Raw genomic sequence first — 23,293 nt, 5'->3', positions numbered from 1 at the left:
GGATTTTGCATTAGACTGTGTAATCGGAGATTGAGATTCTTGTTCGATCTCATGTCTCCACGTTGCAGGTGTAGCAAGGACTTCATTCAAAATGAGCAAAGACGTAGTTAGGTTGAAATTAGTCATCTCAATGGTGACATTGTTATCGCAAGAATCTTATGATCGATGCAACCATATATGGTTGATCATAACCATGGTTGTTTCCTGGTTTCAATCATAACCGGAAAATTACATTGATGAGTACGTACATGTAGCAACGTAGGAAAGTTTAAAAATTACCATGATAAATTATCAATCAGCATCATAAGAATTATTAAAATCATCTAAAACACTAATTAACCGCTGAACTAATGAGAATAAACAACACCAACGATGCATGCATGAAATTAGCAAATCATTTCCAAGCTAACCTCATACGGTAATTCGTTTGCATGAGTTTTAGTTAGCCAATGATGTCAACTCGATCACTATCATCTAAATTTGATGGCCGTTGATTTAGTCAAAAATCCAACCAAGATTGTAACCAGAAAAAAAAATCCAACCAAGATGCACCAAATCCTACTTTATAATATAATTAAGCTTCAAAACTAAAAAGAAAATGGGATACCACTAATGCGTGTAATGTGTCATACACCTTGGAAAATTCTTGGAATCATGCATGTTTTACTACTACTACACCTTTCGTTCATTTATTCTCTTCCCGTAAATAGTAATACTTTGAACAAGCGGAGGCTTTGTTTTGTGGTATTGGGAACCGGGAGGTTAATTATAATGCATTTGAACACAATATTTTATTGTTTTTGTTTTGCTCGACTTGGCGTATATAGTCAAAGATAGATGCACCGTTCCTACTTTCTAAGATTTAGAAACGTTAACCAAGAACAAGATAAAAAACAGAATTCATATTCCTGTCACCATAACATATATGGTATCTCAGGGTAAGTTTGTTAATACGTTGATTCCAAAACCCAAATGGTTGCACCTCCGATCCGTTCCATCAATCCCTAATTCCCTTTTGTGGATATGGTTCTGTTTCCATTCACGTTAGTTTCAAAGGTTTGGGTTCTGATACGTTCCTCTGATACGAATCATAAGATAGTAGCAAAACATAGACTAAACTTCAGGATAAGTGAGAAGAGTTGGAAAGGTGCCTAGGGTTGTATCAAATGGCACTTTCTGACCGAACGTGGATTGGGTATGCGTATGTCCACCGTCCCAACTCACAAATCACAAATGTGTTCTTTTGAGTGTATGGGGAGGTGATTTGATATTTTGATAATATCATATGGAATATCCAAGTCTGCAGCACAAAACTCTACCTGGATGGTTTCTATTAATGTATTATTACACAACATGCAACACGTATGGTTGGAGTAACTTCGATTTGAAGCAAGTCGATCATCGGAGGGTTGTATAGGGTTATATCGATCATTTGCATGTGCATAAACACACTAAACTAATGCGTTACTATATATTTTGTTTGGTTTTTGAGAATATACCTATGTTTACTTGAGGTCGATGAAATTAGTGAATGACTCATTTCGACTATATAGACGGTAAAAGAGTGTGGTGGAGTATTAATCGATATCTAATACTCTTTTGTCCGATTAACAAATGACTCAGCGAGTTTGTCCCAAACATCACATTTGTACGCGTTGTTTTGACTAAGCAGGTGACCGGTTTGCATGTAACGAGTGTAGCTTCTAATGGCTGAACGCAACCTAATGGTAACTATTTTATTTTAAGTTACCTTCATACACTAAGAAATTTGAATTGATTGTCATATACATTTAACTTGTCATCTTAATGTAAAAAAAAGTGAGAGCCATTGGAGTTCTCTATATTAATTTATGCATATTGCATTTCATAAATGCAATAGAACCGGATAATGATATTTGATAACCAGTATGTTATGTTAAACTCATAAAACAATTTAGCAACCGGACGAGAAATAAAATTAATTTTCTGTAAACAGACATTTATCTTAACAAAGAAGCAACAAAATCTTCGTGGACGAGAGCGAGAAAAATGACTTTTCACTCCCGCGTTTCGAACACCGGCAATTACAAGAAACAAATACTTAGATACAAAGATAGATACCCGAAACAGGTAAATGATCCTTATACCTGAACAGCCAAAATCATGGCCTCCAATATCCAAATACCTGTTCATCTCCATGTCTGATGTCTCCATTCATAATTCACCTAATCCATGTGATTAGCGCTCTTGGTAATTAAATTTTACACGACACAGCCATCCAGAAGCAAAATCATTACCAACCGACCCAGATCGACGATTTGGCTCGTGATTCTAACAAAATTACAACTGAGAAAACCTCACACAAGCCCAAAAAATTCGTCACAATTGAGGGCAATTTTCACCTTAACCCACAGTAAAAACCGTTTATTGGGTCTCTCTCTCTCTCTCTCTCTCTCTCTCTCTCTCTCTCTCTCTCTCTCTCTCTCTCTCTCCGTAAAGATCTACTTCTGCCATAGCTTGATCCTCAGCAGGCTTTAGCTGAAAGTGACCAACTCAGAAGTACACAAAACCTTATCGGTTATCCGAGGGGTATTTTGGTCAGGTAGAGAGGATCCAAAGAACCAGATTGCCTTGTTCTTGGCATTGCATGGAGGGCAATGTGGGGAATTACCAGGCTGGACATATGGCAGTTACTCTCCCCACAGTGAAAACGTAATTCAAGTTTTGACTTTTACCGAGGACAACCTCTCTGTTTCCAATTCTTTAACTACTCGGGGGACTTTCTCTGTAGGCCCCAGCGCAGAATTTCTTTCACATCAACACCCACTCACATGGGGTGGGTCTTGTGCCACCTCCTCCCCCGGGTCCCCTCCTTCCCCCGCTGGGGAGTCTCCGCGTATTGCCACGCGCCTCCATTTCCGCGTGAATGTGTAATCTCTTACTGTTTTCTTAATAATTAATTAATTAATAGAGACGAGAGAGAAAGAGGTGTGCGAGAGAGCGATAAAAAGGGTGCATTCTTCTCTATCGTCCATAGTTGTCTCTCACTCTCTACAAAGCTTCAGCTTCTTCTTTTGAGCTTTTGGGACCCTGAGGCTATTACTATATCTTCACCCAGCCGCAAACCTCCATCACTTTCTTTTGCTTCTTTCCATTTCACTCATGGCTGATGAGTTCGACCACGCTGCGTTTTGGTTACCTCAAGAGATTCTGACTGATTCCGACGATGAAATCAGCCCCACGGTGGACTCTGGCGGCATGAAAATGAGCTTCTTTGGCTCCGAAAGTGATGTTGACTCTAAGACGGCTCTCTTTCCTTTCGAGTTTCCTTACTCTGGCTTCGGTGCTCCGGTGGAGTCCAGCGAGACTGAGAGCGATGAGGAAGAGTATCTCGCTGGTTTGACTCGCCGGCTGGCTCAGTCGACTCTTGACAACTCCAAGGTTCTTAATCGTGAAGTCTTGATTCAGCTAATTTTCCTTTTCTTTCTTCAATTTCAAAACGGTGCTATTTCATGCGGATTCTGATTCTAATTCTGTTGCCGAATTTTCAGCCGTGGGTCTCGCCTAATTCACCGCAATCGACTCTGTGCGCGGCAGGGAGTGGTTGCAGCTGCGGCGGACTAGGATCGAGCAGGGGAAGCCCAAACGTTCAGTCGCCGCCGGCAACTTGGGATCTCCTACATGCAGCTGCAGGGGAGGTTGCCAAGATGCGCATCCAGGAAGAAGCTATGCGTTTCAACCCCAAAAGCAGAGGCATCTTGGGAGCTCCAAGAGAGCCCTCTCCAGCCACTGTCCCTGATTTCGGGTACTTCCTCCAGCACCAACAGCCGTCGCTTTCCCAGAAGCACTTGCAGGTAAAAAAATTTGACTTCTCGAAAAAGCACTTGCGCCATTCCCGGCTCGCGTTACAGTCCCTAAACTTGTGCCTATTTTTTTTCGGGTTACAGCTTGAGCGGTTGAGACAGCAACAGATTCTGAAGAACAACATAGCCGCGGCGCTTGTTCAGTCACAGGCGGCCAGAAGGTTCCAACACCAGCGGACTCAGTCTCTTCCGGTGGTTCAGAACCAGGTTAGGAGCAGCAACAATGGGCCTCTGGCACTCTCGCCGTCGGCTTGGCCGGCACTGCAGCAAGCTCAACTGCAACAATTTCAGCCCAATGGGCCCGGATTCCGAGGTGTTCTCGTTGGAGCCAAAAAGGAGTCTACTGGTACTGGTGTGTTCTTGCCCCGCCAAATTGGAACCACCACCCCATCTGAATACCCTCCTCGCGTCAAGAAGCAACAGCAACTACCCAAACAAGGTTGGTACTCTACCCCACCCACAATTTTGTTTCGTTTCCACCAGAATTTGAAAAATCCAACAAAATCTTTTTGTTTTCTTCTTATTCATTGAAGCCAGTTGGTCAACATCATTACGATTTTTTGCGGGGAAATTTGATTTTTATAGCCTGGGTGCTGAAGTTAATAATTTTCTCTGTAAATTCCAGATCTGGTCTGGTGGACTAATGTTTGCGATTTAAAATTTCTGGTGGGCTCATTTACATTCTGTTATTCACTTATTCTTGGGCGTTTTTTTACAGCTTGCCCAACGGTTTTCGTCCCGGCCAAAGTAGTGCATGCGCTGAAGTTGAACGTTGAGGAAATGCGCGTACAATCGCAGCCACAGCTCCAAGTCCATAACCGTTTCGATGCTAGAAACATTCATGACTATGGTAAGTAACTTGTCCTCATGATTGTACTCCTTCACTGCTCGAAGTTTTTACTGATTTGGTACCGTTGGATTGCAGAACTTGCTCTTAGGGTTCGGAAGAACAACATGGCACAGCAGAATCTCAGCTTGATGAGGCCACATACACCAGTGAACCATGAGCTTAGGCTTCCGCAGGAGTGGACTTACTAGCTTTCTGTGGGTTTGTTTGTGATTTAGGGGGTTGTTTAGGAAAATTGAACAAGGTTTTAGGAAAGAATTAATAGGGAAAGGTAATAGGGTCAAATAGTATTAGGAGTGCAGGACAAAAAAGATAGGGGTTTTGAGAATGACAGGACATGGAGGAAGTGCTTGGAACAAAGAAGATGAAAGAAGGAAATGTTTGTGTTCTGGGTTTAGGTGGAAAAATAAATGCTCGCCTAGTTTGGGGCCAAGCTGCAGCAGTATAGGCACTACCAAACAGGCAGCCTTCTCTGTTCTCTTCTGGCTGGGCTCAAGGAGCGATGGAGTGATGGAGACTGGTCCCTTTTGTGGTTTTTGATTTTGGGATATTAGGTTTGGGAAATTTAGAAATATCGGTGGGAATTTTTTTAAATCCAGAAATTCAAATTGTGTCTTTCTTATTCCCAAATCTGTCCACAGACCATGTCCAGGAGTATTATTATGATATAATAAAAGGATGTATTTGCAAATTCTTTATGTTATTATTGTTTTTAGATTTTCTTGACCGCTGTGCTGTGTTTGTCGAGCAGGTACTGTTGTTGGGGAATGTGCGTAGTTTGTTATAGAGTAATTAAGAAAAAGCAATACGTTAATTAATAATTGGACTAATTAGTATAGTAATTCCTTGTGGCAGTTCAAAGTCCCTTACCGACGTCTCTCGTGGGTCGTTGTTAATCCCTTATTAATTAGTCTTTACTTAATAGTTCGTTAAGGTAAAGCAAACAAGAGGGAAAATCTGGATTTTGCTTAGGAGAGAAGCACCACCGCAAGGATCCGTCGCGATGTGTACATTAGTGGGACCAATGCGTGTACATTTGCGCCCGTTTTTTCTTTAGATCTTTTGCTATGGGAACCCGGCGTTTCAATTTAATCCCTTTTCTTTTAGTGAGGGGGTTTGTTTGGCGTGGGGTGGTGGTGGAGCACGTCCGCGGGGAGTCCAGGGCTGTTTCAATAACTTCACATGGCGCGCACTACTACAATTGGGGTTCACGCGCGAGAGACGCGGCTGTTGATTGTGTTTAGGGTGTTGGAGGGGAAGTCGGGATATGTGTCCTGAGTGGTGGAGGAGGTGCGAGAGTGGGTATGCGTGCGTTACATCTCGCTGGATTGTCAGTTTGACTAGGCCACATTTGAAGTTTTCAGATCTCCAAAATCAAAGTTAAGTGAGATTAACTAGAATTAAAATTTCAGCAAGATTTTAAAGCCGAGAGTTAAGCTTTGTATCGTGTATGAGACGTATTTGTCATTTGCTGTGGAAGCAGTGATACAACAGGTCACATTGCCATTTGTTTTGTCGTAAGTATAACACGGACCTGATATACTGGATCGGACTTGCTATTATCTCTTGGAGGGGTGGGCCAAAATGGATGGATATGCCGAGCAACCTGAAAATCAGTAACGATTAGCCAGGGGAATCAAGGCGTGTTTTATTTGCCATTCTTGTGAAAGGTTTTCGAATTCGACGACGGTGGCCTCGTCCTGACCCGATTAGGACCCGTCAAATTTGGAAACGGATCAATTATCAATGGACATAAGAGTGGCTCCATACCAATCGCTATTTTGTACCAGAAAACAGCTATCTTTGATAGGAATAGCGTGGAGTAATGGTGAAGCATGCTGTGTGGCTAGAGCATACTAGGTCTGCATGCATTCTCAACTTTTATCTTGTGGGTGTTTTTTTGTCTCCTAGAGTAGAACACTGGTTGCCAATATTGACTCGTGGATAATTGGCTGTCGTACTTGTTGGATAGGAGAATGCTACGAAATGGTAAGCTTTGAAGGAGCAGTGACATTACTCAGGAGTTAAACTCCTCCTCCAGCATACATATATGAATTTAAAACTAGGCAAAATCAAAGATAATTCACTCTCAACTCCTCTTATGCTTATATGTTGTAGAAGAGAACTAGAGAGGAGCCACAATCTCAATATGTTTTTGCTTCACCATGCTCTTCATGGCTTCATTATTGGGTACATTATCGGTAAACAACCAATAATCGTGTTAAAGCGTTCAATCGGGTGGTGCCACTTTCACAATTAACGCCAAAATAAGTTGGAAGCCGCCCTAATCTGGACATGGCGCCAAATCGGCCGTAATCTTCCGCCCGAGTCCCCACCATACGATCTCTACGACCCAACGTCCTGAAAAGTAAAACAGTAAAAATAAAGGTACCAATAACCACCGGTCTATCGTGGCTCCACTGCCCCGTCCTCCAATTGTAGTTAAGCGATCCGTTCGTTGAAATTGAAAATCGAATACCAGACTGAAGCTTCCAGAATCGACGACTCTCAGAATCAAATCAGTCAGGTAAGCTCTGTGATTACGAAGCTAAATTGACTGTGACGGAGCTTCCTACTCCGGCTGCCTCAACTAACCGTAACTCTTTGCTTCGTCTACAGAGCTAGGGATTTCGTCGTTCTCGAGCTTCCGCCGAAGTTGATCGGAGATGGCTGTAATTGAAGCCGCGACGCCGCAGAAGCCGAAGAAAGAACCTACCGATGACGAAAAGAGGTATGTAGCTTCAATTCTAGCAAGTTTGGAATTGAATCTGTGGAAATTATGAAGCTAATTTGAGTTTTGATGACTTTGTTTGGTTGTAGGAGGATGAAGATAGTTGGCGGAAGCTTGATGAAAGCGGTGGTCAGACCTGGTGGTGGTGATTTGACACCGTCGGATGGTGATCAGGTTGGTCTTACATTGCGATTGTTGAAGCCTATGTAGCTATTGAACTTTGTATGAAAGCAAAAGGTGGAAGATAAGTTAGGTTTGTTTGATTTGCAGGTCATATATCATTGCACTGTTAGAACATTGGATGGAGTTATTGTTGAATCTTCGAGGTCTGAATATGGAGGTGAGTTGAATTGTGTGTTATGAAGCACATTTTCACAAGTGTGTAGAGATTGATAGAGGAGAATATTTAATATCTTCGCCTTCAAATTTGTGTTCACTGTTGAGGAATTTTATGAATGAGTTTAATTTGAAAATGTTGTATTCCACTGATTGACTCCAATGTTTATTCGACAACAGGCAAGGGAACTCCGGTACGAAGTGTTTTGGGAAAGAGCAAGATGTTAGTTGGATTGCTAGAAGGAATTCCGACAATGCAGAAGGGGGAAATTGCTATGGTAATATCTTCATAGTTTAATGAATTTTATGTCTGCGTATGACTGTGTAGGCAAAATGCTGTAAGTGGTGAATTTGAACCTGATTAGGTTTCTGTTGTCTTGTTGTGCTATTTGAAATGTGCTTTCTAATATAGGGTAGATTATCTTGTATTGAAGAAGATTAAACATATATAAAGACCTTTTGATTTGTGTTGTATCGTTGTGCTATCGAAAATGTCATCTGTTCTTGTGTATTTTTTGTATTGTGAACTCTTTTTTGTTTAATGTCTAATGTCTCAGTTGAAGATGAAACCCCAAGTGCACTACGGTGAGGTTGATTGCCCTCTTTCAGCCCCCAGTGTTTTTCCAAAGGGTGATGAGCTTCATTTTGAGATTGAGATGATAGATTTCTTCAAAGTCAAGGTAAGAAACCACCATTTCAAAGCTGCCCTGTTTACGTATTGTAGAACTTCCACCTAACATACGTTCATTTCGATATAAAATGTGAAAATGCTGATTCTTCTGTTGAAAATTGTGGTTTATATAACTATTGATTAGCTGGTGATTAACTCATTGGTTCCATCTATTTAAATGTTTTCATGACCTCCTATTAGCTCTGATCTTGTTTACTTCTTTCATTTGGTTGTTTTTCAGGTCATTAGTGATGATTTGGGGGTTGTGAAGAAGGTACTGGAAATAATATTGCTGCACTCTCTTTAATTTTCTTATGCACATTCTGATGAACTAAAATGCATTTAAGCAACTGTACTGGGTTGTCATTGGCATCTAGCACTATAATCTGCACTCTTAAAAGTATAGCTCATCTGCTGGGGCCTGGATTTCTTATGTATCATGCCAAATATTGATGGGAGAATGTTTAGAAATCATAAGATCAGTGATCAAAATTAATTAGTCAAATGACATAAATATCAAAAAGAGAGAATCTTATGAAGTGAATTTTGTGCCTTCGTTCCTGTATTTCTAAACTTCTATTTTCAAAATGGACTCCCCATTCACACTTGGCAGGTTATAACTGAAGGTCAGGGTTGGGAATCTCCAAGGGAACCATATGAAGTAAAAGCCTGGTATAAGCTTTTTCTGTCCTTCCTGACTAATATTTCAGCTGCTTTATTGCACTGCAAATTCCAATATGCATAAACATTTAAAGATGGGTACATGACATTTCTTAGGATTTCTGCAAAGACTGCTGATGGGAAAGTGCTAGTACCACGTACTCGAGGAGAACCATTTTTCTTTAATTTTGGAAAGTCAGAGGTTGGTGAATTATTTTTTCGGCTGTTACTTTGTTTGGTGTATGATTTCTGTTAACTGGACATACGTGACGGGTTCAAATTTTACTCTCAACTTTGTGACTTTGTTGTTCCTATTTGTTTATTTAGAAGACGGTAATGCTAAGAAAATAAGACCTGATCAGCTTTCAGGCTGAGTCTGAGAACAGTGCTTTTGCAGTCTACTTTATTTTACTAACTATGGTGTTTTAAATGTATATTAGATACCTAAAGGTCTTGAGATGGGAATCGGTACAATGGCATGGCAAGAGAAGGCATTAATATATGTCAGCAGTCAGTATTTGACTCCATCTCCTATCCTGCCTGTGGTGGATGGTATTGAAGAAGTTCATTTTGAAGTGGAGCTTGTCCACTTTATTCAGGTGTGCAGAGTTCTTATTTCCAATTATAGTCTCCAATAATAGTGTAGCTACCGGAGTTTTATTTGTGTGTTAGGAAATCTGAGATTCTAATTTAAATCTATTGTTGTGAATTAAAAGGTACGGGACATGCTTGGAGATGGGCGTCTGATTAAAAGGCGTATTCGTGATGGAGAAGGTGTGGTTTTTGACTCGAAGAAATGAATTTTTATGAAATTATGGATCATGAAAATAATGAAATGCTACATGATAGGCTATATTGGTTAATGTTAATTTCAAATTCACTCTGATTTATACTGGGTGATACCTTTTGTATATATTCCTTAAATCTAATCTGTGCATATTAAACTTGGGCACAAAATGACTTGAGTGTAATGTATTTACCATATTTTGGAACAATTAGGTGAGTTTCCTATGGATTGTCCTCTTCACGACAGCCTTTTACGAGTCCATTACAAGGGCATCATTCTTAATGAGGAAAAGACGATATTCTTTGATACAAGAGTTAACAACAATGGTCAGCCTTTCGAATTCTGTTCTGGTGAAGGCCTTGTGAGTTTTTCACCATATCTGTGGAGAAATAATTTCTTGATTTCAGACTTCATCTGGTAGTTCTGTATATGTATTTGCACAATGCAATTGGCATAGATTTTTCTGAAACTGTGTTTTAGATATCAGCAGATTTAGGTGGGGAATTTTTGCACTTAAACTTTTATTTGTGTATGAAGGTGCCTGAGGGGTTTGAAATGTGTGTTCGTTTGATGCTGCCTGGAGAGATAGCTCTGGTCACATGTCCTCCTGATTATGCATACGACAAATTTGCGAGGTTACTTTTTTTATTCAAGCTGACCCCTAATTCATGATGATTTGTAGTAAACAATATCCTAAATGAATACCACAGGGAAAAATTGGATGTTTCTTGTCGTTATTTCTTTTGTTCACCCAGTTCAAATGTGTCACTGGTTTTTCCCCCATATCACCAGGCCTGCTAATGTCCCAGAAGGGGCTCATATTCAATGGGAAATCGAGCTTCTTGGGTTTGAGATGCCAAAGGTAATTACAAAAGTTATTTTTTCTTGATGTTTTCTCTTTAGCTAATGTATTTGTATATGAAATCAGGTTGTGTCCAAGTTTTTGCTTCAATATGAGATGAAAATTTCTTGTTTGAGAATGGGTGATAAAAAAATATGCATGATATAATAGAAGTATTAGGTAATCATCCTGGCATACCATCTCTAATGTGAGGCTTCATTATGAGCCTTGTTTGAGAATTAGCTTTTGTTTCAAGTGACCTTCGGAATGGCTGCACAATTCTCCTCGACATTTACTTTTACTCTTTTAGTGGTTCTGAGGAGAGGTAGACTTGATTATTGTAGCTGTGGCCGCTCTAGATTTCTTATTTCACTGCGAATGTTTATCGTATTCATTTCTTGAGAACTCTCTTTCTTATGTCATGTTTTCAAAGTGCACTAAGTGATGTTTTTAATGCCTTTACTGTCGCAGGATTGGACTGGTTTAGACTTTATAAGCATAATGGATGAAGCAGAGAAGATTAGAAACACAGTATGTATGAATAACATTCAATGCTCACCACATTTTGTTTCTTTTATGCATGCGGAGTCATGTTTAGAGGAGGCTAAGTATTTTTAGTGTTTTGAATTTTTTTTGTATTGATGCATCCAAGTAATCCTGTGGGCAACTCAAATTGTAAATCATGGAACTTAGAATTGTGTTGTTATTATCATTTCAGGGGAACAGGCTATTTAAAGAAGGGAAATTTGAACTTGCCAAGGCAAAGTATGACAAGGTACCATATGCATATTATGCATGATTCATTTGGATGTTGAGTATTTTGTAATGCATAATTGCATGAATTGGATATAGTATAAAGTTATATGCTGCCTGTTATATCATCCTAATTTCATTTTCTTGTAACTTGTAATATCCTATCATGGTCAATTCTTTGAGGAGCTGTATTACTGCATGCAAGTGCCATTATCTCAGTTTGATCTTTTTTTTTTTCCAAAACTGATGATCATCTAGTGATGTGATACCATCAACTTTTACAAATAATTCAAATCCTTTCCATTGAGCTTTATTGTCAATCTGCTGGGTTATGTAGGTGCTTCGGGAATTCAATCACGTTAATCCACAAGATGATGATGAAGGGAAAACGTTTTCAAATACGAGGGTAAGCATCTCGCTTTTGCATGTATTACCGTAGCTTGTGTGTCTTACCTATATGTATTTATCTGCTCGAAGCAATTAGTATTCTTCATTGAAATATCTTCGCTTCATCATTCTAACTTAGCATCGGAAGCTTAACAAATACAACAGTGATTGATAATTTCCACTTGTTTCTGGTTTGAAGAATTTGCTAAATCTGAATGTGGCTGCATGCTACACTAAAATGGGAGAATGCAGGAAAGCCATTGAGACATGCAACAAGGTATGTTTAGATCACATAAAGCAGTATAACAGGGATATATTTATTATTGCCGTGCCAAATTAATCTTTTGACTTGGCTTCTGATGTATTTGATCTTTTTAGGTTATAGAGGCAAACCCTGGACATGTTAAAGCTCTCTACCGCCGTGGAATGGCCTTCTTGGCTGCTGGAGATTTTGAGGAAGCCAAGAGTGACTTCAACAAGGTAATGCTTAAACTTGGTATATCTTAGTTCTTCTATGAATATATTTTCTTATCATCCATTTTTTTTTTCTATCCTGGATGCTATTCAGATGATACAACTTGACAAGTCCACGGAGCCAGATGCAACAGCTGCTCTTCTAAAAGTGAAGCAGCAAGAACAGGTTGGTTGGTGCATGAACAAATGTTATATATTGTTTGAGATGTAGTGAGAATTCCTGATCATGCAATATCATTATGTCTTTCAATTGGCATGTCAGGGAGTTGAGAAGAAGCAACGGAAACAATTCAAAGGACTTTTTGACAAGAAGCCAGGGGAAATTTCGGAGGTTGGAACTGAAGAAGATGGAGATAAGACAGCAGATCTAAACCAGATGAATGGTGATCATGAGTATTTAGATGAAGATACTTCGGAGACCTCACGTGAAATTTCAGAAAATGCAGCTCAAACATCAGCTTCCAAAACCTCATTCTGGGCCAGATTTCTTATAGTCCTTGGACGGATAGGATGGACCACCATGCTTTTCAATTTCACATTCGTCTTTGTTCTGGCTTATCTGCTGAACCGGTGGGCTAATTAGACGAGTCCCTTTGATTCCCGTGGAAGACTAACAGAGATATTGTAGACCAACAGAGATCCAACTACCAAGTAAAATCCCACTTCCTAGATTCTATACTCCACAAACAATGGTTATACAGTTTTGGTAAAACAGAAATGACTGTTTTGTAGTTCATGTTAGAATAACAGTGATATATTGTATATATAATTTAACAAACTGAATTATAAATAATTATAAAATAAAAATTAAACATGTAACTCTAATAACGAATAACACGAAAAGAAATTCAACCAAAATACCGAACGATTGGTGATGGAAGAACTAGTCGAGACGTGTGTGATACCACACTGTTCTTAAAACGTTTACGTCTCCTCTACTGGTGTAAGGATGGTTGGCGCTTGTCTCCTAGGATATAACGACTAAACAATTCTAGAAAGTTGCACTACTAGCTAGAACCTTCAACGAATTCGAAATGTACCTCTTTCTATCACCAGAGAAAAGCTAGGAACTTTGAGAGTGGGAGAGGATTGTGTTTCGAATGGATGGATTATAAAGAAAGAATGGTGGCTATTTATACAGTGAGAATTTGCAATCAGCAATGAATAAGATGACTGTTATAGAAATAAAAAAATCATAACATATATGAGTTACATATGTTACAAACACTGATTTCAATTCTGTTATAATTCTCCATAACTAACACAGTTGTTACAAAAGAAGAATTTGAACAGTCAAGAGAATTTGAAAAGTCAAAACCGAATTTTCAGAAATGTAAAAAGAATCTGCGTTCCGACCCTCAATTCGGTGTTGCATTCGTGTCCGCAGGTCGCACGGGCATACACGAGTTTCCCTTGTGACCTGGGATTTGCACCACCCCCTGCGCGTGCGCGAGAGGGTATAATGGGGCTTACACACTTTACAATCCATACACAATGGATTCTATATAAAGTCTTTTCAACATTTCTCTTTTCCAATGTGGGACAAACACCTTTTCCTCATTCTAAGTAGTCATTTTTGAGTGACAATTTCTTATTCACCCACAAACCAAATTACACAACCAAACATATGATCTTGTAGCCCTCATTATGGAGAACTCAAATCTATGTTCATCTTTGATTAATTATAAGTTTAACTTAATTAAATTAATCAATTGAAATTTATTTTTAAATGGTTTTCCTAACCATTTTCCAACAATTTCTCACATGAATGAAATTGGCCACCAAAGGCTCGATAGAATTTGGTGATAGATTTCTACGGTTGAAACCTGCATAGGATATGTAGGTTTCATCCTTTGAACATTCTCTTATGAGAATATGCTTACTTTACTAACTAAGTAGTAAACATGATGTCTTTGAACTATTCGTCATTTATGTAAATGATGACATACTTCACACAGGAGTCTCCCTGGTACACTTCGGTTCTCATTTTTGTGCCCATTTTGGCCATGGAACACACGCCTGGTTATGCAAGTAGTTTGATAAGAGTTATGCCCTCATTAACTCCCCTAGAAGCGGCCCCACTTCTCACTTGCATAGGTGATCTCTTAACTAAGAGTAACCCGCATTACTCTGCTCGTTTTCTCGACGCATAAGAATCATTAAAAGTTTTAGCTTAACCTCATCCTTACGGGAATCACTGTTTTTCATCATAGAAATGGACTTGGGAAACTCCCCACAGTGATCCGAACTCATCTCCACAATTTGGTTTTCCCTTTTGAACCTAGATCTTGGGATCTCCAGTCAGCGAGGTTGGGTATCAACTGTAGTGATTTTTAATTTCCAATGGGCTTTAGTCCCATTTCCTTCGATGATTTTTCAACTAACTCTCTGTTGAACCCTTTGGTTAAATGATCAGCAATATTATCTTTAAACTTTACATAGTCTATAGAGATAATTCAAGTTGAGAGTAGTTGTCTAATGGTATTATGTCTTCGACGAATGTGTCTAGAATTACCATTATACATCTTGCTCTGTGTCCTGCTAATTGCAGATTGACTATCACAATGTATACCAATCGCAGGCACATGTTTTGTCCATCTAGGAATGTCCTCTATGAACTGGCGTAACCATTCTGCTTCCTCCCCACATTTGTCTAGTGCTACAAACTCAGACTCCATTGTGGATCTAGTTATAACTGTTTGTTTTGTGGACTTTCAGGACACGGCTGCACCCCCTAGCGTAAATACATATCCGCTAGTAGACTTTGAGTCTTTCATGTCAGATATCCAATTCGCATCAGTGAACCCTTCTATAACAGCTGAGTATGATGTGTAGTGCAACCCATAGGTACGGGTATACCTTAGGTATTTGAGTACTCTTCCAATCGCTTGCCAATGCATAGCTCCAGGATTACTCGTGTACCTACTTAGCTTATGAACCGCATAAGCTAGATCTGATCTTATACAACTTGTTAAGTACATTAGACTCCCAATTATTCTTGAATACTCTAATTGAGAAACACTTTCACCTTTATTCTTGGACAAATGTAGATTTATATCTAAAGGAGTTCTGACAATTCCATAACCTTCTTTGTCAAATTTCCCAAGAATATTGTCCACATAGTGTGTTTGACTCAACACAAGCCATTTTGATGTTCTCGTAATTTTAATTCCTAAAATGACATCAGCAAGTCCCAAGTCTTTCATGTCAAACTTAGAATTCAACATGTATTTAGTGGACTTGATCATCTTATCGTTGCTCCCAACGATAAGCATATCATCCACATACAAACATAAAATGATATATCCATTTTCAGTGTCTTTGACATATACACACTTATCACCTTCATTGTTTTGGTGATCATGGCATTATCAAATTTCTCATGCCATTGTTTTGGTGCTTGTTTTAAGCCATATAATGACTTAACCAATATGCACACATTCTTACTCTGAGAAGGAGCAGAAAACCTTCTGGCTGTTCCATGTAGATTTCTTCTTCTACATCTCCATTTAGGAAAGCCGTCTTTACATCCATTTGGTGTACTTCAAGTTTGCGCAACGCTGCAATTGCAAGTACCATCCGTATGGAGGTTATTTTCGTCACATGAGAATAAATGTCAAAATAATCCAAACCCTCTTTTTGCCTATAGCCTTTAATAACAAGTCTAGCCTTGTATTTGTCTATTGACCCATCAGTTTTTAATTTCTTTTTGAAAATCCACTTAGAAGTCAAAGACTTACACCCAGGTGGCAAATCCACTAATTCTCAAGTGTGATTTTGCATGATAGAGTCAACCTCACTTTTGATTGCTTCTTTCCACAGAGGACCATCAATAGAGCTTACTGCCTCTCTAAAGGTACATGGATCACCTTCAACCATATATGACAGGAAGTCAGGTCCATAGGATTTTGCGGTCCTTGCCCTTTTACTTCGTCTAGGTTCAACCTCAGCCTCAGACTCAGATTCAGACTCCGACTCAGATTCTTGATCCTGGGCATGATTGCTTCTTTCCACAGAGGACCATCAATAGAGCTTACTGCCTCTCTAAAGGTACATGGATCACCTTCAACCATATATGACAGGAAGTCAGGTCCATAGGATTTTGCGGTCCTTGCCCTTTTACTTCGTCTAGGTTCAACCTCAGCCTCAGACACAGATTCAGACTCCGACTCAGATTCTTGATCCTGGGCATCATCAGTTTCAGCTCGGTTGTTTTCACGGGCCCGTTTAGAAGAATTAAATTCCTCTCTAGATGTCCGTGTAAATACATTTTCAAAGAAAGATGCATTTCTCGATTCCATTATCGTATTCTTATGGATTTCAGGAATATTCGAATCGTGGACTAGGAATCGATAAGCCGAACTGTTATGTGTATATCCAATAAAGATGTAATCAACCGTTTTAGGCTCATTCTTCACATTTTTTAGGTTTAAGAATTTTCACTTTTGCCAAACATCCCCAAATTTTTAAGTATTTGTAGGATGGTTTTCTCCATTTCTATAACTCATATGGATTTTTCTCTTTTTTCTTATTTAAAAGGTAATTTTCCGTGAGAATCGCATCTTCCCACATGTTGGGTGGCATCCCAGAACTGAGTAGCATAGCATTCATCATATTCTTTAGAGTACGATTTTTGCGTTCTGCTACACTATTCGATTGTGTTGAGTATGAAGCAGACCTTTGATGTATAATCCCATTCTGAGCACAAGTCTCAGCAAATGGCGATTCATAGTCACCACCTCGGTCACTTTTTAGTGCCTTAATTTTCTTGTTTAGTTGGTTCTCAACCTTATTTTTATAGAGAATGAACTTCTCTATAGGCTCACTCTTGCATTTTAGCAAATACACATAGTAATTTTTTGTGCTATCATCTATGAAGGTAATAAAATATTTATTATTCCCTCTAGATAACGTTGATTTTAAATAACACACATCTGTATGAATCAGATCAAGGGGTTCAATGTTTCTTTCAACACTTTGGAAAGATGATCTAGTCAGTTTTGTCTCTACACAAGTTCACACTTATGCATGTTAATTGACATATATTATATTCTTCATTACCATAAATTAGGAAGACTCATATAGGTGTAATAACTAGTTTTTGACAATAAACAATCCACCACCCATGGCTCTATATCAATTTCAGACAAAACACATTTGTCAACACTGAGTTTTATACTCATAAAACCCTTAAGAACATACATCAATTTATTCGATAATTTCAGTTCAGTTGTACAGATCAATCAAAAAACTTGACTTGTTTATACCATAGCTCTAAGTCATTTAGTCCCCAGTAATAATCACTGACTTTTTTCATGCTATCCTCTGATATTATACAACAGAGGTTCATGTCAGCAACCTCCTGAGTGACGGCTTCAATCAGGTTTGCCTCCTTCTTTTTGTTCCTCCTCGGTTTGTTACAATCGACAAACTTGTGACCAGTCTTGTCACAGTTGTAAGACTTGCCTTCAAACCTTGGCTTCTTAGAGATGCCTCATTTCGGCCCCAGCTTGGACCCTTGATATTTGCCTTTCTTGTTTTTGGAAACTTGACCATGTTGCATCATGTTTGCCTTGGCAGACACGCCATTGATCCATGCTTTATTTTCGGATCCTCGGTTGTCTTCCTCAATGCGAAGCCTAACCTCTAGATACTCCATGGTCATTTCCTTTCGCTTGTGCTTCAAATAATTCTTGAAGTCCTTCCAAGCAGGTGGTAACTTTTCAATAACACATGTCACTTGAAAACTTTCACCTAGCTGCATTCCTTCAGCGTGAATCTCATGCAGGATTAGCTGAATCTCAAAGAATTGACTCATCACGGTTTTTGAATCCACCATTTTATAATCAAGGAAGCGGCCCACGATAAACTTCTTGGTGCCGGCATCCTCGGTCTTATATTTTTTCTCCAAGGATTCCCATAGCTCCTATGTTGTTCCCATGCTAATGTACACATTGTACAATGAGTCGGCTAGACCGTTCATGATATAATTCCTACATAAGTAGTCAGAATTATTCCATGCATTCCTAACAGCAATCTTTGCTTGATCACCTTGGTCATCTTCCTTGAACTCAGGAGCATTCTCCGTCAGAACTCTTGTCAGATTCAGAGTGATCAGATAAAACATCATCTTTTGTTGCCACCTCTTGAAATGCAAACCGTTGAACTTCTCAGGTTTTTCCACATGGGATACTGAGACAGGTACAACGGGGGCAACATGCACAGCTGGCACCAGTGTTCTAAAAATCGCCGCCTAGGGCCGCCGCCGATTAATCCCTAATTAATCCGATTAATCCCCGATTAATCCTCTGGGCGCTGGTTTTTAGCTGTCCGCCCGATTAATGCCTAGCGTTTTTTAGAACCTTGGTTGGTACCAAAGATCCCTTGCCATTTCCAGAATTTTCTCCGTTAGTCATTTTCGGAAACTGAAACACACACACACACAAGGTGTAAGTTTTCTTGGAAATATGTAGAAAAATATCGAATACAAATTATATAAGCAATATCAAAATAAACGTCTTAAGATTGTTAGAATAACAGTGATATATTGCATATATAATTTAACAAACTGAATTATAAATAATTATAAAACAGAAATTAAACATGTAACTCTAATAACGAATAACACGTAAAGAAATTCAATCAAAATACCGAACGATTGGTGATGAAAGAACTAGTCGAGACGTGTGTGATACCACATTGTCCTTAAGACGTTTACGCCTCCTCTACCGGTGCAAGGATGGTTAGCGCTTGTCTCCCAGGATATAACGACTAAACAATTCTAGAAAGTTGCACTACTAACTAGAACTTTCAACAAACTCGAAATGTACCTCTTTCTATCACCAGAGAAAAGCTAGGAACTTTGAGAGTGGGAGAGGATTGTGTTTCAAATGGATGGATTACAAAGAAATGATGGTGGCTATTTATACAGTGAGGATTTGTAATCAGCAATGAATAAGATGGCTGTTATAGAAATTAAAAAATCATAACATATATGAGTTACATATGTTACAAACACTGATTTCAATTATGTTATAATTCTCCATAACTAACACAGTTGTTACAAAAGAAGAATTTGAACAGTCAAGAGAATTTGAAAAGTCAAAACCGAATTTTCGGAAATGCAATTCGTGTCCGCAGGTCGCACGGGCATACACGAGTTTCCCTTGTGACCTGGGATTTGCACCACCCCCCTGCGCGTGCTTTAGAGGGTATAAGGGGGCTTACACACATTACAATCCATACACAATGGATTATATATATAAAGTCTTTTCAACACTTCTCTTTTCCAATGTGGGACAAACACCTTTCCCTCATTCTAAGTAGTCATCTTTGAGTGACAATTTCTTATTCACCCACAAACCAAATTACACAACCAAACATATGATCTTGTAGCCCTCATTATGGAGAACTCAAATCTATGTTCATCTTTGATTAATTATAAATTTAAATTAATTAAATTAATCAATTGAAATTTGTTTTTAAATAGTTTTCCTAACCATTTTCCAACAGTACAATTACAACTCTAGTGTTAATGAGCCCCAAACAAAATAACTTATACCGACCTATGAGCCCTATTTTTGTTTTTCCATCTTGTTCTACATCAATCGTAATCATCAAAGTCTACACTGACATATGGCCCGGTCAACTATAAGCTGAATTACAGAGTATTATGTAGTAGTATTCATAAAAAAACATCAGGTGGACATTCTCAAAAAACAAACATCAGCTGGAGTAAGGATTAAAAGATAATTGTACAATACAATTTTGAACTTAAGACCCCGCTTGTCTTCTACCTCCAGCCAACTGTAAAATACAGTGCTCTTCCATTTTGTAGGCCCAGCTATGTCTTCGTGACTCTAAGTCATTTGACCACTTTTTTTTTTTGATTGAAAAAGAGAAATTAATAACTTCAATATTCTCAACAAAGAACCCCAGTACATCAATTAACTACTAGCAACTAAATAAGAAGCTAGCTAGGCCCTTATCATTGCAGAACCAACATTCCTTTAAAGGCAGAGTCTTTCAGGCTAATTGATTAGCAATAACATTATAGCGTTTTTTAACAGGCTTCCAAGAAACGAGCTCAAAACTTGATGGAATCTCACGAACTGCATCCAAAACACCACCAATGTCGCTGAGATCCCAACTATTACAGTTCAGCCCATCCAAAACATTTAAAGCATCACCCCTAATAGTAATTCTCCTCAACCCCAAAGATTTGCAAAACTCCACACCATGCCATAAAGCCAAAGCCTCATAAGCTTTTGGGAGAAGGGGATATGGAAGAGGAATTGATAAAACACCCAACAAATTAAAATTTGAACTTAAAACAACAGCTCCAACTCCCACTCTATCATTATTTTTATCCATAGCCCCATCAAAAAACAAGAGGGGATTTCGAACATTACTAACTTGTGTAAAACAACATGCCTTTCATCAATTGTTACAGTCATGATGGAGGGGTGAATATGAGTTTGAATCTGGGACAACTCTTCCCATGAATCATTTCATTCCTTTGTTTCCAAATCCACCAACACAGCAAACTGAAACACTCCAACTCCTTACGTGTACCTTCCTCGGCAACTCTAAATAAGAGGTCCTCAAATGACTACATCTTCCATTGTTTTACCACTCTAGCTAACCAAGTATGTTTTCAAACTTTTACAAAACAACGACATTCCCATAGACTGTGCTAAACAGTTTCACTGGCCCCTCCACATCTTCCACACCTATCCGTTGAGCAAATTTTGTGTTTAAACAAACGCTCAACACATGGCAAGAATGAATGACAAGCAATCCAAAGGAAAAGCTTGAATTTGATAGGGACTGAAAGTTCCCAAATTATACTCCAGATAATTTTGGAGTTTGTTTCACCATTCTCGCTGCAACTGCTTGTGCTTATACTCAACTGTTTAATCTTCATTCCCAGCCAATAACCAGACTTCAGAGTATAGTGTCCATCACTTGTATAATGCCAAATTGCAACATCATTTCCAGTCTTCTCACAAATAGGGATAGATAAAATCTTCTATGCATCACAAGGAAGAAACTTGGTTTTTATTAGATTCATATCCCACACTCATGGCCGCAACATTAGAGTACAAACTCTAGTATTACTCCATGAAACGGGGAGTCACAACTCGGAAAGGCCAAGGTGAAGGAAGCCATTTAACCTCCCAAATTCTTGTAACTATACCATCACCAATCAGCAAACGAAAGTCATTCGACCACTTTAGACACAAAATTACAGGAAAAATAGTATACGTTCAGATAGTGATGTGAACAATGTTTAGTTTTTAACTTTTCGTCTTGCCTTCCAAGACAGTGAGGCATAGTTCGCATAATGAAAGGTTTGTTCCTATAGATAAACGTATATTTTTTCATATAAGTTTTTCTTTTTGAGATGTAATTTTATATATACCCGGTATATAGTCCATGTGACATAACTCTTATACCACGTTTGGTTGTTGAAAAAGAATTCACTTCCCTTGTATTTTCCCTTGGAAAGGGAATTTAGAATTCCTATCATGTTTCTTTTCTTGTGTTTGGTAAAACAAGAAAATGAGTGCTGAAAGGAAAAGAAGGGAAATGAAAGAAAAATTGTCAAATATTCATTTTTACCCTTGTGATTTTTCATAAGCAAAGCAAAAGAGAACTCAAGCCAACATTAATCTCCAGCATCTTTATCTCTAATTGCCAAGAAGAAGAAATAAAATAGTCATTACTCGCCCCAGTCACCCTAAGAAGGCATGGACTACTTGTTTCTTCTTGCGGCACTATTGTGACGGAACTCATGAAAGTGAGGCAAATGCGAATAGTTTAACGGGTAAATTTGGAAATATAATATTTTGGTTGGGGCAGAGTTGTCTAAATATTATGTAATTAATGCTAGGAAAGTGGTTCCCATGAAAACTGAGAGGAACAAATTTCCGCCCAACTTTCCTAGCAGTGATATTCCTTTCCAACTTCCCAGAATCCGTGAAACAAACACAATATTAGGGCAAGTTTGAGATTGCTTTTGAGCCATGCTTTTTGGTCAAAAGTAATTATGGGTGAAAATTGATGGCGTTTGGTAAGACTCACAAAATTAATTTTAGAGAAAGCAATGAGCTAGGAAGCTGGTTTAGAAGAAGCAGCAAGCTGGGTGCTTTGAGAATCGCTTCCGAAAAAACATGGAGCTCATTTAATGAATTTTATTTTAAACCATGTTTTGCCCCTGCTGTTTGACTTAAAATTACAATTAAAATGCCATAAAACCCTATTTCTCTAACCAGCTCGTTTCATTACCTCAATTGGTTTCAGAGAGGAACTTTGCCATCAAGTCCCTCATCTCTAAAAACTCAAGAACAACATTCTCTGATTCCTCCCTCATAATCTTGATAGCATCTCAGAACTGAAAAAGGTAAACCCCAACTTGAATATACCTAACTATTTAGTACAAATATTGTTCTTAATTATTAATGTTTTTGTACTTGATTATGATTATTGTTGTATCTGGGTTTAAGAGTTTGTTGTTCTTCTTGATTATTATTGTTCTTAAGTTGTTGGGTTAGCAAAATTCTGAATTTGATTGCTTTTCCTTTATCTTTTTTAATTAGTATGGATATGGTTGTGTATTACCATATATGCATATTGATGTTATTCTTCTTCTTTGAGATTCTTTTATTTGGAATTACTTCTAAGAACTCCAACACATACAGATCGATTATTGCTTCTTTCATTAAAGATATATGTATGGAGTTTGTTTTAAGATAGTTGTGTCATTCGTGCACTGAAGATTGCTATTTTTAATTATGTTTCCCATATATCATATGGGAAAGAAGAAAGCCACAAACACTAAAACTGAGGGAAAGGCAAAAAAAAAAGACATCATGGTCTGATGATTTAGTACAACAATTTTGTGAGATAGATGTCAAGGAAGTGGCTAAGGGAAATAGATCTGGTACACATTTTGATAAAGTG

The 23,293-nt window shown here is 38.5% G+C and overlaps 2 protein-coding genes across 2 annotated transcripts; both read left to right on the top strand.

Moving 5' to 3' along the window:
• The first annotated feature begins 3,020 nt into the window (after positions 1–3,020).
• On the top strand, positions 3,021–5,379 carry LOC126799775 (uncharacterized). Its single transcript, XM_050527039.1, has 5 exons — positions 3,021–3,420; positions 3,531–3,833; positions 3,927–4,281; positions 4,561–4,692; positions 4,768–5,379. Exons 1-5 carry the CDS (start codon positions 3,142–3,144, stop codon positions 4,878–4,880), a joined length of 1,182 nt encoding a protein of 393 aa, XP_050382996.1. The 5' UTR covers positions 3,021–3,141; the 3' UTR covers positions 4,881–5,379.
• Positions 5,380–7,099: 1,720 nt separating this feature from the next.
• Positions 7,100–13,136, top strand: LOC126799771 (peptidyl-prolyl cis-trans isomerase PASTICCINO1). The gene is made up of 21 exons (XM_050527037.1): positions 7,100–7,216; positions 7,309–7,420; positions 7,510–7,594; positions 7,691–7,760; positions 7,937–8,034; positions 8,314–8,436; positions 8,668–8,700; positions 9,040–9,098; positions 9,204–9,288; positions 9,527–9,685; positions 9,803–9,860; positions 10,086–10,234; positions 10,411–10,508; positions 10,666–10,735; positions 11,186–11,245; positions 11,433–11,489; positions 11,805–11,873; positions 12,054–12,131; positions 12,233–12,334; positions 12,423–12,494; positions 12,591–13,136. The coding sequence occupies exons 2-21, from the start codon at positions 7,356–7,358 to the stop codon at positions 12,909–12,911; spliced, it is 1,911 nt and encodes a 636-aa protein (XP_050382994.1). The 5' UTR covers positions 7,100–7,216; positions 7,309–7,355; the 3' UTR covers positions 12,912–13,136.
• The last annotated feature ends 10,157 nt before the right edge of the window (positions 13,137–23,293 follow it).

The sequence above is a fragment of the Argentina anserina genome, chromosome 6 (assembly GCF_933775445.1).
Source record: "Argentina anserina chromosome 6, drPotAnse1.1, whole genome shotgun sequence".
Lineage (NCBI taxonomy): Eukaryota > Viridiplantae > Streptophyta > Magnoliopsida > Rosales > Rosaceae > Argentina > Argentina anserina.
The sequence above is the reverse complement of the archived record's forward strand: the minus strand, read 5'-3'. Positions and strand labels throughout refer to the sequence as shown.